This window comes from Pseudophryne corroboree, chromosome 9 (genome assembly GCF_028390025.1).
Source record: "Pseudophryne corroboree isolate aPseCor3 chromosome 9, aPseCor3.hap2, whole genome shotgun sequence".
Taxonomy (NCBI): domain Eukaryota; kingdom Metazoa; phylum Chordata; class Amphibia; order Anura; family Myobatrachidae; genus Pseudophryne; species Pseudophryne corroboree.
Window position 1 is genome coordinate 176,072,641 of NC_086452.1, and position 17,812 is coordinate 176,090,452.

Here is a 17,812-nt window from a genome sequence, read left to right on the forward strand (position 1 = left end):
TACTCAACACCCAGTACCACCTAGAAATGCCTTCTTCATGATGGTCTCCGTTTGCACATGAAGCAGCACACACACACACACACACACACACACACACACACACACACACACACACACACACACACACACACACACACACACACACACACACACACACACCCCTATGTGCATCTTTGGATACATTGTATGGTGCATGCATGGCCTTCTGTACAGCATCGGCCTACGGGCAAAGCAGTGCACAGGGGCCCCTACTGGCAGAGATGGTAGCTGTGATTCCCGGGAAGGGGGGTCGCTATCATCGCCGGCGGAGGTGTCCGGGTGAAATGGGGTGGTATGTGCAATCAGCAACAGTGGTGTCTGGTGACAGTGATGTCTGGGAGGAAGAGTAGGATGGTGGGTATTATCAACAGTGATGTCTGGGGGGAGCGTGTGTGTCAGTGGCAGCGGTGCTCAGGGAGGGGGGTGGGTTGGAGGTGGTATGTGTGCTATTGGCGGCAGTGGTGGTTCAGGGAGGAGGAGATTTGGTCATGACACATTAAGTCCAATACAAGAGACGGCTCTGGGCACACAGATGTATCCGACTCAGAACTAAGCCCTATATACAGATGTATCCTCGTTCATCGCACCTGCGACTATTCATGGGTGTGACTATATTGGTGTGGATCATGTGAACATTAGCACCCACGATCCATAGGAAATGCATCAGAATCAGAATCCGCTTTATTGGCCAGGTGTACTCGCATATACTAGGAATTGTTTGCTGTTACAATCAGGGCCGGATTAAGCCTTGGGAGTTCCCGGGGGAACTTAAGACAGGGGGGCCCCGGTGGAAGGTAGGGGATGTATATTAGGTTGTGCATACCTTTCAACATTTTCCATTCCAGGAGGGACAAAATGCTCTCTGCCTGGACTTCCCACTGAATAATAGGATTTTGGTTACCTACCGGTAATTCCTTTTCTCGTAGTCCGTAGAGGATGCTGGGGTCCACATTAGTACCATGGGGTATAGAGGGGTCCACCAGGAGCCATTGGCACTTTAAGAGTTTGAGAGTGTGGGCTGGTTCCTCCTTCTATGCCCCTCCTACCAGACTCAGTCTAGAAACTGCGCCCGAGGAGACGGACATCTTCGAGAGAAGGATTATACACAGATAGTGGCGAGATTCATACCAACTAACACATACAAGGCACGTCAAGCTAACTTAGCTTGAACACTCAGCAACCGCTAAAACATTACTTACCAAGTAACAATGCAGTACTCAACTAAAACAAAGTTGTACTGAACCAAATAACATTTGTTGGAAAACGAAGCGCTAGGCGCGTGCCCAGCATCCTCTACGTACTACGAGAAAAGGATTTACCGGTAGGTAACCAAAATCCTATTTTCTCTTACGTCCTAGAGGATGCTGGGGTCCACATTAGTACCATGGGGATGTACCAAAGCTCCCAGAACGGGAGGGAGAGTGCGGAAGCTCCTGCAGAACTTATTGACTGTACTTCAGATCATCAGAGGCCAAAGTATCGAACTTGTAAAATTTTGCTTGACCCAGACCAAGTTGCAGCTCGGCAAAGTTGCACTGCTGAGACACCTCGGGCAGCCGCCCAGGAAGACCCCACCTTACGAGTAGAGTGGGCCTTAACAGATTTTGGACACGGCAGTCCTGCCATAGCATAAGCGTGCTGGATAGTGAACCTAATCCAGCGAGAAATAGTCTGCTTAGAAGCAGGACACCCAATTTTCTTGGGATCATATAGGACAAACAGAGAGTCCGACTTTCTGTGACGAGAAGTTCTCTTCACATATATCTTAAGAGCCCTTACAACATCCAAGGACTTTGATCTAATTGAGGAGTCAGTAGCCACTGGCACCACAATAGGTTGGTTGATGTGAAATGCCAACACAACCTTCGGAAGAAACTGCTGACGTGTCCGGAGCTCAGCTCTATCTTCGTGGAAGATCAAGTAAGGGCTTTTACAGGATAACGCCCCCAATTCGGACACGCGTCTAGCAGAAGCTAAGGCCAACAAAGTGACCGCCTTCCATGTAAGAAATCTGACCTCAACCTCCTGTAGAGGTTCAAACCAATCCGTCTGGAGGAACTGCAACACCACGTTAAGGTCCCAAGGCGCCATAGGCGGTTAAAGGGAGGTTGGATGTGCAGAACTCCCTTCAAAAAAGTCTGAACCTCAGGGAGGGCAGCCAATTGTTTCTGAAAGAAAATGGATAGGTCCGAACTCTGGACCTTCACAGATCCTAACCTCAGGCCCATAGCCACACCTGCTTGCAGGAAGAGGAGAAAACGTCCGAGTTGAAACTCCACCGTAGGAACTTCTTGGATTCACACCAAGAGACATATTTCTTCCAAATAGGATGGTAATGTTTAGACGTTACCCCTTTCCTAGCCTGGATAAGGGTAGGAATGACCTTCTTCGGAATGCCTTTCCGAGCAAGTATCAGGCGCTCAACTTCCATGTCGTCAAACGTAGCAGCGGTAAGTCTTGATAGGCGAACGGCCCCTGCTGCAGCAGGTCCTCCCGAAGAGGCCTCGGTTCTTCTTGCAGTAGATTCAGAAGGTTCGCGTACCAAGCCCTCCTTGGCCAGTCTGGGGCAATGAGGATCGCTTGAACCCTTGTTCTCCTTATGAGCTTTAGGATTCTTGGAATGAATGGTAGTGGTGAAAACACGTACACTGACTGGAACACCCACGGTGACACCAGGGCGTCCACTGCCAGTGGGTCCCTCGACCTGGAAAAATAACGCCGAAGCTTCTTGTTGAGACGAGAGGCCATCATGTCTATTTGGGGTAAACCCCAAAGGTCTGTTATTTCCTTGAACACCTCCGGATGGAGTCCCCACTTTCCTGGATGGAGATCGTGTCTGCTGGGGAAGTCTGCTTCCCAGTTGTCTACTCCCGGAATGAAGATGGCTGACAGCGCCAACGCGTGTTTTTCTGTCCAGAGGAGTATTCTTGTCACGCTGACATAGCCGCTCTGCTCTTCATTCCGCCCTGTCGGTTTATGTAAGCCACTGTTGTTACGTTGTCCGGCTGTACTTGAATGGCCTGATTTCTTAGAAGAGGGGCTGCCTGAAGAAGACTGCCCTTAGTTCCAGGATGTTGATGGGCAGGCCGGCTTCCAGACTTGACCACCGTCCTTGGAAGGTTACTCCTTGAGTGACTGCTCCCCAGCCCTGAAGGCTCGCATCCGTGGTTAGAAGGACCCAATTCTGAATCCCGAACCTGCGGCCCTCCAGAAGGTGAGGTAATTGTAACCACCATAGGAGCGAAATCCTGGCCCTTGTGACAGACTAATTCTCTGGTGCATGTGGAGATGAGATCCCGAACACTTGTCCAGGAGATCCAGTTGGAAGGTCCGAGCGTGGAACCTCCCGTACTGGAGAGCCTCGTAAGAGGCCACCATCTTTCCCAACAGGCAAATGCATTGATGCACCGACACCCGGGCTGGCTTCAGGACATCCTGGACCATAGTTTGTATCACCAACGCCTTTTCCTGCGGAAGAAACACCTTCTGCACTTCTGTGTCCAGGATCATTCCCAGAAAGGACAACCTCTGGGTTGGTTCCAAATGTGACTTTGGATGGTTCAGAATCCAACCATGACTCCCGAGGAGGTGTGTTGTGAGAACAATGGACTGCAGCAGCTTTTCCTTGGACGATACCTTTATCAGCAGATCATCCAGATATGGAATGATGTTCACCCCTTGTTTGCGGAAGAGAACCATCATTTCTGCCATCACCTTGGTAAACACCCTTGGTGCTGTGGATAGGCCGAATGGCAGGGCCTGGAACTGGAAATGACAGTCCAGCAATGCGAAACAGAGATAAGCCTGAGGCGGCAGCCAGATCACATTGTGGAGGTACGCATCCTTGATATTCAGGGATACCAGGGCCAATATTTACTAAAAAATCGAGTTTGTCCGATTTGTGTTTTTTTTTCTAAGTCCCAACACGGGAATTCACTAAGCACCAATCTCGGCAGTGTTTGGACAATTCGTAATGGTTTGAATGACAAAGTTCAGAAATACGAATGAATAGACCATCGGTCAAACGCGGCTGTTATTTCATACAACACGGGTATTCACTATTCATTCGTATTTGGGTGTTAGTCTCTGAGTGCTCAAGTGCGGGTGTTTTTTTTTGCGAATCGTTAAAAAAAGCAGCAAAAGAATAGACCTGCTTTTTCCAGTCGAGTTTGGATAACCATGCACAGATCAGTGAGATCTGTGCATGGTTATATATGGGAAAGGGTCTGTTTAATGTAAAAACTTAGGAAAAAATTTGCGTGGGGTCCCCCCTCCTAAGCATAACCAGCCTCGGGCTCTTTGAGCCGGTCCTGGTTGCAAAAATATGGGGGGAAAAATTACAGGGGTTCCCCCATATTTTAACAACCAGCACCGGGCTCTGCGCCTGGTCCTGGTGCCAAAAATACGGGGGACAAAAAGCCTAGGGGTCCCCCGTATTTTTGGAACCAGCACCGGGCTCCACTAGTCAGAGAGATAATGCCACAGCCGGGGGACACTTTTATATAGGTCCCTGCGGCCCTGGCATTACATCCCCAACTAGTCACCCTTGGCCGAGTTACCCTGGAGGAGTGGGAACCACTTAAATCAAGGCCCTTGGGTGGCTGGAGGGGGGGACCCCTTGATTTAAGGGGTTCCCACTCCTCCAGGGTACCCCGGCCAGGGGTGACTAGTTGGGGATGTAATGCCAGGGCCGCAGGGACCTATATAAAAGTGTCCCCCGGCTGTGGCATTATCTCTCTGACTAGTGGAGCCTGGTGCTGGTTCCAAAAATACGGGGGACCCCTAGGCTTTTTGTCCCCCGTATTTTTGTCACCAGGACCAGGCGCAGAGCCCGGTGCTGGTTGTTAAAATATGGGGGAACCCCTGTCATTTTCCCCCCCATATTTTTTCAACCAGGACCGGCTCAAAGAGCCCAAGGCTAGTTATGCTTAGGAGGGGGGACCCCACGCAATTTTTTTCAGATTTAAAAACAATTAAAACACCTTTTTAAGGTACACAATGAAGCCCTGCACGGATCTCACAGATCCGGCCGGGATTCCTTGTGTTTTGTCAGGCAGTGTTTTACTCATCACTCCCGTAAAACACTGCCTGACATTACGAATTACATCGGAAAAAACGACTGTGCAAAACTCGGCAGCTTAGTGAATGATCGTATCAGGATTCAAAAAGTTGCAGTAAAATGCACCCGATACCATTCGAGTTCAAACACCCTTAAAAACGGCAAAAACACGAATCTTTGTAAATATACCGCCAGAAATTCCCGTTCTTCCAGACCTGATATCACCGCCCTGAGAGACTCCATCTTGAACTTGAATTCCTTTGGAAAGGGGTTCAATGATTTTAGGTTCAGAATGGGTTTGACCGAACCATCCGGTTTCGGTACCACAAAAAGGTTTGAACAGTAACCTGTGGACTGCGCAGGGGGAGGAACTGGCACAATGACCTGTACCTCCACCAGCTTTCGGACAGCTTCTTGTAGTACAGTGCTGTCTGCCAACTGATTTGGTAAGCCTGATTTGAAAAAACGATGAGGAGGGAGACTTTGAAATTCCAGCCTGTATCCCTGAGATACAATGTCTATCACCCAGGGATCCAGGCCAGACGATACCCAGAATCCTCAAGTAAGGTAGCCGACCACTTTACTATTGCCTTTGCAATCCATGCACTAGCAATAGTGGGACGTAATATGGCCCCTGAAGCAGTGTACATTGATTTAAGTGTATAATCAATTTTACTTACACACTGGGACCGGACCCAGGAGGACTTTCCGTGTGTGTGTCTCTATCTCTAGACACAAATGGTTTAGTTGAATAAAAGTTTACACAGTACTCAGACACCCAGGCAGGGAGGAGAAGCTAGGATCCCTGTGTCACAGCTCTCTGCACCCTCCTATCTCTCCTCTGGTCAGAAAGCTCCATTGGTAGCTCATGAAACATAATACTCCTGTGTCCCTGCCTGCACTGCATACTGTCCTGCTCGCATTCTGGCTCTCACATTAAGAGGGAAAGTTAGTGATATCAGTGTGCTCTTAATCTGGCTATGGTTACAATTAGAGATGAGCGGGTTCGGTTTCTCTGAATCCGAACCCGCACGAACTTCATGTTTTTTTTCACGGGTCCGAGCGACTCGGATCTTCCCGCCTTGCTCGGTTAACCCGAGCGCGCCCGAACGTCATCATGACGCTGTCGGATTCTCGCGAGGCTCGGATTCTATCGCGAGACTCGGATTCTATATAAGGAGCCGCGCGTCGCCGCCATTTTCACACGTGCATTGAGATTGATAGGGAGAGGACGTGGCTGGCGTCCTCTCCATTTAGATTAGGGTTGAGAGAGAGAGAGATTGACCTGAGGCTGTGATACTGTAGAAGAGAGTGCAGAGTTTAGTGACTGACGACCACAGTGACCACCAGACAGTGCAGTTGTTTGTTTTATTTAATATATCCGTTCTCTGCCTGAAAAAAACGATACACACAGTGACTCAGTCACATACCATATCTGTGTGCACTGCTCAGCCCAGTGTGCTGCATCAATGTATATATATATCTGACTGTGCTCAGCTCACACAGCTTATAATTGTGGGGGAGACTGGGGAGCACTGCAGTGCCAGTTATAGGTTATAGCAGGAGCCAGGAGTACATAATATTATATTAAAATTAAACAGTGCACACTTTTGCTGCAGGAGTGCCACTGCCAGTGTGACTAGTGACCAGTGACCTGACCACCAGTATATATAATATTAGTAGTATACTATCTCTTTATCAACCAGTCTATATTAGCAGCAGACACAGTACAGTGCGGTAGTTCACGGCTGTGGCTACCTCTGTGTCGGCACTCGGCAGCCCGTCCATAATTGTATATACCACCTAACCGTGGTTTTTTTTTCTTTCTTTATAGTCATACTAGTTACGAGTATACTATCTCTTTATCAACCAGTCTATATTAGCAGCAGACACAGTACAGTGCGGTAGTTCACGGCTGTGGCTACCTCTGTGTCGGCACTCGGCAGCCCGTCCATAATTGTATATACCACCTAACCGTGGTTTTTTTTTCTTTCTTTATACATACATACTAGTTACGAGTATACTATCTCTTTATCAACCAGTCTATATTAGCAGCAGACACAGTACAGTGCGGTAGTTCACGGCTGTGGCTACCTCTGTGTCGGCACTCGGCAGCCCGTCCATAATTGTATATACCACCTAACCGTGGTTTTTTTTTCTTTCTTTATACATACATACTAGTTACGAGTATACTATCTCTTTATCAACCAGTCTATATATTAGCAGCAGACACAGTACAGTGCGGTAGTTCACGGCTGTGGCTACCTCTGTGTCGGCACTCGGTAGCCCGTCCATAATTGTATATACCACCTAACCGTGTTTTTTTTTTCTTTCTTTATACATACATACTAGTTACGAGTATACTATCTCTTTATCAACCAGTCTATATTAGCAGCAGACACAGTACAGTGCGGTAGTTCACGGCTGTGGCTACCTCTGTGTCGGCACTCGGCAGCCCGTCCATAATTGTATATACCACCTAACCGTGGTTTTTTTTTCTTTCTTTATACATACATACTAGTTACGAGTATACTATCTCTTTATCAACCAGTCTATATATTAGCAGCAGACACAGTACAGTGCGGTAGTTCACGGCTGTGGCTACCTCTGTGTCGGCACTCGGCAGCCCGTCCATAATTGTATATACCACCTAACCGTGGTTTTTTTTTCTTTCTTTATACATACATACTAGTTACGAGTATACTATCTCTTTATCAACCAGTCTATATATTAGCAGCAGACACAGTACAGTGCGGTAGTTCACGGCTGTGGCTACCTCTGTGTCGGCACTCGGCAGCCCGTCCATAATTGTATATACCACCTAACCGTGGTTTTTTTTTCTTTCTTTATAGTCATACTAGTTATGAGTATACTATCTCTTTATCAACCAGTCTATATTAGCAGCAGACACAGTACAGTGCGGTAGTTCACGGCTGTGGCTACCTCTGTGTCGGCACTCGGCAGCCCGTCCATAATTGTATATACCACCTAACCGTGGTTTTTTTTTCTTTCTTTATACATACATACTAGTTACGAGTATACTATCTCTTTATCAACCAGTCTATATTAGCAGCAGACACAGTACAGTGCGGTAGTTCTCGGCTGTGGCTACCTCTGTGTCGGCACTCGGCAGCCCGTCCATAATTGTATATACCACCTAACCGTGGTTTTTTTTTCTTTCTTTATACATACATACTAGTTACGAGTATACTATCTCTTTATCAACCAGTCTATATATTAGCAGCAGACACAGTACAGTGCGGTAGTTCACGGCTGTGGCTACCTCTGTGTCGGCACTCGGCAGCCCGTCCATAATTGTATATACCACCTAACCGTGGTTTTTTTTTCTTTCTTTATACATACATACTAGTTACGAGTATACTATCTCTTTATCAACCAGTCTATATATTAGCAGCAGACACAGTACAGTGCGGTAGTTCACGGCTGTGGCTACCTCTGTGTCGGCACTCGGCAGCCCGTCCATAATTGTATATACCACCTAACCGTGGTTTTTTTTTCTTTCTTTATACATACATACTAGTTACGAGTATACTATCTCTTTATCAACCAGTCTATATTAGCAGCAGACACAGTACAGTGCGGTAGTTCACGGCTGTGGCTACCTCTGTGTCTGCACTCGGCAGGCAGTCCATAATTGTATACTAGTATCCATCTCCATTGTTTACCTGAGGTGCCTTTTAGTTGTGCCTATTAAAATATGGAGAACAAAAATGTTGAGGTTCCAAAATTAGGGAAAGATCAAGATCCACTTCCACCTCGTGCTGAAGCTGCTGCCACTAGTCATGGCCGAGACGATGAAATGCCAGCAACGTCGTCTGCCAAGGCCGATGCCCAATGTCATAGTACAGAGCATGTCAAATCCAAAACACCAAATATCAGAAAAAAAAGGACTCCAAAACCTAAAATAAAATTGTCGGAGGAGAAGCGTAAACTTGCCAATATGCCATTTACGACACGGAGTGGCAAGGAACGGCTGAGGCCCTGGCCTATGTTCATGGCTAGTGGTTCAGCTTCACATGAGGATGGAAGCACTCAGCCTCTCGCTAGAAAAATGAAAAGACTCAAGCTGGCAAAAGCAGCACAGCAAAGAACTGTGCATTCTTCGAAATCCCAAATCCACAAGGAGAGTCCAATTGTGTCGGTTGCGATGCCTGACCTTCCCAACACTGGACGTGAAGAGCATGCGCCTTCCACCAATTGCACGCCCCCTGCAAGTGCTGGAAGGAGCACCCGCAGTCCAGTTCCTGATAGTCAGATTGAAGATGTCAGTGTTGAAGTACACCAGGATGAGGAGGATATGGGTGTTGCTGGCGCTGGGGAGGAAATTGACCAGGAGGATTCTGATGGTGAGGTGGTTTGTTTAAGTCAGGCACCCGGGGAGACACCTGTTGTCCGTGGGAGGAATATGGCCGTTGACATGCCAGGTGAAAATACCAAAAAAATCAGCTCTTCGGTGTGGAGGTATTTCACCAGAAATGCGGACAACAGGTGTCAAGCCGTGTGTTCCCTTTGTCAAGCTGTAATAAGTAGGGGTAAGGACGTTAACCACCTCGGAACATCCTCCCTTATACGTCACCTGCAGCGCATTCATAATAAGTCAGTGACAAGTTCAAAAACTTTGGGTGACAGCGGAAGCAGTCCACTGACCAGTAAATCCCTTCCTCTTGTAACCAAGCTCCTGCAAACCACCCCACCAACTCCCTCAGTGTCAATTTCCTCCTTCCCCAGGAATGCCAATAGTCCTGCAGGCCATGTCACTGGCAATTCTGACGAGTCCTCTCCTGCCTGGGATTCCTCCGATGCATCCTTGCGTGTAACGCCTACTGCTGCTGGCGCTGCTGTTGTTGCCGCTGGGAGTCGATGGTCATCCCAGAGGGGAAGTCGTAAGCCCACTTGTACTACTTCCAGTAAGCAATTGACTGTTCAACAGTCCTTTGCGAGGAAGATGAAATATCACAGCAGTCATCCTACTGCAAAGCGGATAACTGAGGCCTTGGCATCCTGGGTGGTGAGAAACGTGGTTCCGGTATCCATCATTACTGCAGAGCCAACTAGAGACTTGTTGGAGGTACTGTGTCCCCGGTACCAAATACCATCTAGGTTCCATTTCTCTAGGCAGGCGATACCGAAAATGTACACAGACCTCAGAAAAAGAGTCACCAGTGTCCTAAAAAATGCAGCTGTACCCAATGTCCACTTAACCACGGACATGTGGACAAGTGGAGCAGGGCAGGGTCAGGACTATATGACTGTGACAGCCCACTGGGTAGATGTATGGACTCCCGCCGCAAGAACAGCAGCGGCGGCACCAGTAGCAGCATCTCGCAAACGCCAACTCTTTCCTAGGCAGGCTACGCTTTGTATCACCGGTTTCCAGAATACGCACACAGCTGAAAACCTCTTACGGCAACTGAGGAAGATCATCGCGGAATGGCTTACCCCAATTGGACTCTCCTGTGGATTTGTGGCATCGGACAACGCCAGCAATATTGTGTGTGCATTAAATATGGGCAAATTCCAGCACGTCCCATGTTTTGCACATACCTTGAATTTGGTGGTGCAGAATTTTTTAAAAAACGACAGGGGCGTGCAAGAGATGCTGTCGGTGGCCAGAAGAATTGCGGGACACTTTCGGCGTACAGGCACCACGTACAGAAGACTGGAGCGCCACCAAAAACTACTGAACCTGCCCTGCCATCATCTGAAGCAAGAAGTGGTAACGAGGTGGAATTCAACCCTCTATATGCTTCAGAGGTTGGAGGAGCAGCAAAAGGCCATTCAAGCCTATACAATTGAGCACGATATAGTAGGTGGAATGCACCTGTCTCAAGCGCAGTGGAGAATGATTTCAACGTTGTGCAAGGTTCTGATGCCCTCTGAACTTGCCACACGTGAAGTCAGTTCAGACACTGCCAGCCTGAGTCAGGTCATTCCCCTCATCAGGCTTTTGCAGAAGAAGCTGGAGACATTGAAGGAGGAGCTAACACGGAGCGATTCCGCTAGGCATGTGGGACTTGTGGATGGAGCCCTTAATTCGCTTAACAAGGATTCACGGGTGGTCAATCTGTTGAAATCAGAGCACTACATTTTGGCCACCGTGCTCGATCCTAGATTTAAAGCCTACCTTGGATCTCTCTTTCCGGCAAACACAAGTCTGCTGGGGTTGAAAGACCTGCTGGTGACAAAATTGTCAAGTCAAGCGGAACGCGACCTGTCAACATCTCCTCCTTCACATTCTCCCGCAACTGGGGGTGCGAGGAAAAGGCTCAGAATTCCGAGCCCACCCGCTGGCGGTGATGCAGGGCAGTCTGGAGCGACTGCTGATGCTGACATCTGGTCCGGACTGAAGGACCTGACAACGATTACGGACATGTCGTCTACTGTCACTGCATATGATTCTCTCAACATTGATAGAATGGTGGAGGATTATATGAGTGACCGCATCCAAGTAGGCACGTCACACAGTCCGTACTTATACTGGCAGGAAAAAGAGGCAATTTGGAGGCCCTTGCACAAACTGGCTTTATTCTACCTAAGTTGCCCTCCCACAAGTGTGTACTCCGAAAGAGTGTTTAGTGCCGCCGCTCACCTTGTCAGCAATCGGCGTACGAGGTTACATCCAGAAAATGTGGAGAAGATGATGTTCATTAAAATGAATTATAATCAATTCCTCCGCGGAGACATTGACCAGCAGCAATTGCCTCCACAAAGTACACAGGGAGCTGAGATGGTGGATTCCAGTGGGGACGAATTGATAATCTGTGAGGAGGGGGATGTACACGGTGATATATCGGAGGGTGAAGATGAGGTGGACATCTTGCCTCTGTAGAGCCAGTTTGTGCAAGGAGAGATTAATTGCTTCTTTTTTGGGGGGGGTCCAAACCAACCCGTCATATCAGTCACAGTCGTGTGGCAGACCCTGTCACTGAAATGATGGGTTGGTTAAAGTGTGCATGTCCTGTTTATACAACATAAGGGTGGGTGGGAGGGCCCAAGGACAATTCCATCTTGCACCTCTTTTTTCTTTTCTTTTTCTTTGCATCATGTGCTGATTGGGGAGGGTTTTTTGGAAGGGACATCCTGTGTGACACTGCAGTGCCACTCCTAAATGGGCCCGGTGTTTGTGTCGGCCACTAGGGTCGCTAATCTTACTCACACAGTCAGCTACCTCATTGCGCCTCTTTTTTTCTTTGCGTCATGTGCTGTTTGGGGAGGGTTTTTTGGAAGGGACATCCTGCGTGACACTGCAGTGCCACTCCTAGATGGGCCCGGTGTTTGTGTCGGCCACTAGGGTCGCTAATCTTACTCACACAGCTACCTCATTGCGCCTCTTTTTTTCTTTGCGTCATGTGCTGTTTGGGGAGGGTTTTTTGGAAGGGCCATCCTGCGTGACACTGCAGTGCCACTCCTAGATGGGCCCGGTGTTTGTGTCGGCCACTAGGGTCGCTTATCTTACTCACACAGCGACCTCGGTGCAAATTTTAGGACTAAAAATAATATTGTGAGGTGTGAGGTATTCAGAATAGACTGAAAATGAGTGTAAATTATGGTTTTTGAGGTTAATAATACTTTGGGATCAAAATGACCCCCAAATTCTATGATTTAAGCTGTTTTTTAGTGTTTTTTGAAAAAAACACCCGAATCCAAAACACACCCGAATCCGACAAAAAAAATTCGGTGAGGTTTTGCCAAAACGCGTTCGAACCCAAAACACGGCCGCGGAACCGAACCCAAAACCAAAACACAAAACCCGAAAAATTTCAGGCGCTCATCTCTAGTTACAATGCATTGCCAAATAACAACATGAAGGGGAGATACATAATGTAATAAGTAACATAACATGCATACATACATAACATGCTTTACTATGGGACACTGTGTAGAACTGCATTCAGTACGTAGCACCAGACATTTTAGACATCGTTTAGTAGATGAACAACTAGTGGAAAGAAGCTTTTAGTTGTTCTGGTCATCTTGGCGGGAATGGACCTGTAACGCCTGCCTGATGGTAGCATTTCAAACAGGTCATGGCCACGGTGTTTCTTGTCTGCCACGATTTTCCCTGCATGCTTCTTAACTCTGGACAGGTATAGGTCCTGAACAGTGGGGAGATCGGTCCCGACAAGGGCCCTCATTCCGAGTTGATTGCTCGCTAGCTGCTTTTAGCAACAATTCAAACGCTAAGCCGCCGCCCTCTGGGAGTGTATCTTAGCTTAGCAGAAGTGCGAACGAAAGGTTAGCAGTTCTGCTATTAAATATTTCCTTGCAGTTTCAGAGTAGCTCCAAACCTACTCCTACCTTGCGATCACTGCAGACAGTTTAGTTCCTGTTTTGACATCACAAACACGCCCTGCGTTTTGCCAGCACTCCCCCGTTTCCCCAGGCACGCCTGCGCTTCCATCTGACACGCCTGCGTTTTTTAGCACACTCCCGGAAAACGGTCCATTTCCGCCAAGAAACACCCACTTCCTGCCAATCACTCACCGATCAGCAGTGCGACTGAAAAGCGTCGCTAGACCTTGTGTAAAACTGCATAGTTTTGTGTGAAATTACGTCACGCGTGCGCACTGCGGCCCATACGCCAGCGCAGAAAAGCCAATTTTTTTGCCTGATCGCTCCGCTGCGAACAACGGCAGCTAGCGATCAACTCGGAATGACCCCCCAATGTTTTCTGCTGTCCTCACCACCCTCTGTAGCCTTCGTTTTTCACATTCTTTGGCAGCTCCATACCAGACTGTGATTGATGAGCATAGGACAGACTCCACAATGGCTGTGTAGAAGATGTGCAGCAGATTCTGCGGGATATTGAATTTTTTGAGTTGCCTTAGAAAGAACATTCGCTGCTGTGCCTTCCTGACGATTGCGCCTATGTTTGGTCCCCATTTAAGGTCACAGGATATTTTTGACCCTAGGAATTTAAAGGAGTCGACCCACGTTACCACACGGTCGGCAATCACGAGTGGGGGCATGGCAGCAGGTTTCCTTCTGAAGTCCACTACCATCTCAACCATTTTGAGGGGATTTAGGTCAAGGTTGTTCCTGCCGCAGCACTGTTTTAGCGGGTGGTCTTCAGGTTGCCGACGGGATCCCAGCGCACAGTATACCGCCGCCGGAATCCCGACAGCCGGCATACCGACAGTTTTTCTCCCTCGTGGGGGTCCACGACCCCCCTGGAGGGAGAATAAATAGTGTGGCGCACGTAGCGCGCCACCGTGCCCAAGGCGTGGCGAGTGCAGCGAGCCCACATGGGGCTCATTTGCGCTCGCCACGCTGTCGGTATGCCGGCGGTCGGCCTTCCGGCGCCAGTATGCTGGTCGCCGGGAGCCCGTCCGCCGGCATACCATACCACACCCGTTTTAGCTGGTCTACCTCGCGTCTGTATGCAGACTCATCCCCGTCCTCAATTAGACCAATGATGGTGGTGTCGTCAGCGAACTTTATGATTTTTACTGATTGCTCCAGGTGCGACGATTCGCACCCAGGTGTGACTAATCGTTGCTGCAATGCGTACACACATGCAAACACATCTCAGAAAAGATTAGCTTGGCTTCATCTATAAGTATATAGTCAGTCCAAGCAGTTAGAATAACCCCTCCCTTTCATGCACCTTAAACGTATTACTACTGTAGATTGGCCCTCATTCCGAGTCGTTCGCTCGGTATTTTTCATCGCATCGCAGTGAAATTCCGCTTAGTACGCATGCGCAATATTCGCACTGCGACTGCGCCAAGTAATTTTACAATGGAGATAGTATTTTTACTCACGGCTTTTTCATCGCTCCGGCGATCGTAATGTGATTGACAGGAAATGGGTGTTACTGGGCGGAAACAGGCCGTTTTATGGGCGTGCGGGAAAAAACGCTACCGTTTCCGGAAAAAACGCAGGAGTGGCCGGGGAAACGGGGGAGTGTCTGGGCGAACGCTGGGTGTGTTTGTGACGTCAAACCAGGAACGACAAGCACTGAACTGATCGCAGATGCCGAGTAAGTCTGAAGCTACTCTGAAACTGCTAAGTAGTTTGTAATCGCAATATTGCGAATACATCGGTCGCAATTTTAAGAAGCTAAGATACACTCCCAGTAGGCGTAGGCTTAGCGTGAGCAACTCTGCTAAATTCGCCTTGCGAGCGATCAACTCGGAATGAGGGCCATTGATTGAGTAGCTACCTTTTATATTGCAGCTCCAAGTAGTTTGTAAATCAATATATGAAGGGAAGACAAGATGCCTGGGCGGTATGAACTATATTTATATATTTAGTTGAAAAAAGATAAAGGGTTTTTGCAAATAAATTATATTTTTACTTTAAATTTGGCACCATACCTCTGCAGTGCCTGGGATCATTAGACGAGCCGACTTTGAGATCGGATCACTCACAAACTGGTCATTTATATAGGCTTTCCCTTTTGGATCTGTTAGCTTGATATTTGGAATTGTACTGGTCCATGTCGCCAAAAAGAAAGTGTTATTCCCTACAGTATTGTCGATGGTAACTTTGCCAGTCAGACATTGATTTTGTTGTATTTTAGATGCAGTACTCTCAATCTGTTCAAGAAAGAAAAAAGTTTATCATTATCTAAAATATTCCTCCCACCAGCCCTGTAACGGCAATTAAAGTGCAGAAGACAATGCTAGCAAGCTCAGATCTTGATAATATAGAACAAATGCAATGACATTGTATGGTGGTAGGCATAGGCGTGCGTACGGGGGGGTCCCTAATATCCGGCACCTCCCACACCCCAAGATCGCAGCAGCCGCCACATCTCTCACATCAAAAACAGGATTTTAATACCTACCGGTAAATCCTTTTCTCCTAGTCCGTAGAGGATGCTGGGGTCCACTTCAGTACCATGGGGTATAGACGGTTTCGCAGGAGCCATGGGCACTTTAAGACTTTTCAAGGGCGTGAGCTGGCTCCTCACTCTATGCCCCTCCTCCAGACCTCAGTTTTAGAAATGTGCCCAGGTAGATGACATTTTGAGGAAAGGATTTACTTATAATTTAATGGTGAGATTCATACCAGCTCACACCTCAACCATGCCACACAACATGGCATTCAACATAACACATGCCAACGGGCATGAACAATTGCAGCAACATGCTGAAAATAACCGTAACACAATGGCCCTCATTCCGAGTTGTTCGCTCGCAAGGCGATTTTAGCAGTATTGCACACGCTAAGCCGCCGCCTACTGGGAGTGAATCTTAGCTTCTTAAAATTGCGAGCGAAAGATTCGCAATATTGCGATTACACATCTCGTAGCAGTTTCAGAGTAGCTTCAGACTTACTCGGCATCTGCGATCAGTTCAGTGCCTATCGTTCCTGGTTTCACGTCACAAACACACCCAGCGTTCGCCCAGACACTCTTCCGTTTCTCCGGCCACTCCTGCGTTTTTTCCGGAAACGGTAGCGTTTTTTCCCACACGCCCATAAAACGGCCTGTTTCCGCCCAGTAACACCCATTTCCTGTCAATCACATTACGATCACCAGAACGATGAAAAAGCCGTGAGTAAAAATCCTAAGTGCATAGCAAATTTACTTGGCGCAGTCGCAGTGCGGACATTGCGCATGCGCATTAAGTGGAAAATCGCTGCGATGCGAAGATTTTTATCGAGCGAACAACTCGGAATGAGGGCCAATATCTGTGTAACTACAACCGTAACAACTGCAGGTAAAGTATGCACTGGGTCGGGCGCCCAGCATCCTCTACGGACTAGGAGAAAAGGATTTACCGGTAGGTATTAAAATCATGTTTTCTCATACGTCCTAGAGGATGCTGGAGTCCACTTCAGTACCATGGGATTATACCAAAGCTCCAGTACGGGCGGGAGAGTGCGGGTGACCCTGCAGCACCGATTGACCAAACTTGAGGTCCTCATCGGCCAAGGTGTCAAACTTGTAAAACTTTTCAAATGTGTTTGCCCCTGACCAAGTAGCTGCTCGGCAAAGTTGCAATGCCGAGACCCCCACGGGCAGCCGCACAGGATGCGCCCACTTTTCTAGTAGAATGGGCATTTACCGACTTCGGTATCGGCAATCCTGCTGTGGAATGAGCGTGCTGAATCGTCCCTCTGATCAAACGCGCAATGGTCTGCTTAGAAGCAGGACACCCAATCTTATTGGGAGCATACAGGATAAACAGAGCCTCTGTTTTCCGTACCCGAGCTGTTCTAGCGACATACATTTTGAAAGCTCTAACTACATCAAGAGACTTTGACGCAGTGAAGGTGTCAGAAGCAACTGGCACCACAATAGGTTGGTTCATATAGAAAGACGAAACCACCGTTGGAAGAAATTGTTGGCGAGTTCTCAACTCTGCTCTATCTTCATGGAAGATCAGGTAAGGGCTCTTGTGGGACAAGGCCCCCAAATCAGACACCCGCCTTGCGGATGCCAAGGCCGATAACATGACCACTTTACAAGTAAAAAACTTCAATTCTATCTCCTGCAGAGGTTCAAACCAATCTGATTGCAGGAACTGCAACACCACATTAAGGTCCCATGGTGCCACCGGAGGCACAAATGGAGGTTGGATGTGCAGCACTCCTTTCACGAACGTCTGAACTTCTGGAAGGGAGGCCAATTGTTTTTGAAAGAAAATTGATAATGCCAAAATCTGGACCTTGATTGAACCCAATCGTAGGCCCGCATCCACACCTGCCTGTAGAAAATGGAGAAAACGTCCTAACTGAAAA

At 48.0% G+C, this 17,812-nt stretch overlaps 1 protein-coding gene across 1 annotated transcript in view; it reads right to left on the reverse strand.

The window, feature by feature from the left end:
• The window catches only part of LOC134957797 (calcium-activated chloride channel regulator 1-like), a 141,387-nt gene that overhangs the window by 40,836 nt on the left and 82,739 nt on the right, over positions 1-17,812 (reverse strand). Inside the window, exon 10 of the mRNA XM_063939965.1 lies at positions 15,439-15,660. Coding sequence (XP_063796035.1) covers positions 15,439-15,660 — 222 coding nt within the window. The remainder of the gene's footprint in view (positions 1-15,438; positions 15,661-17,812) is intronic.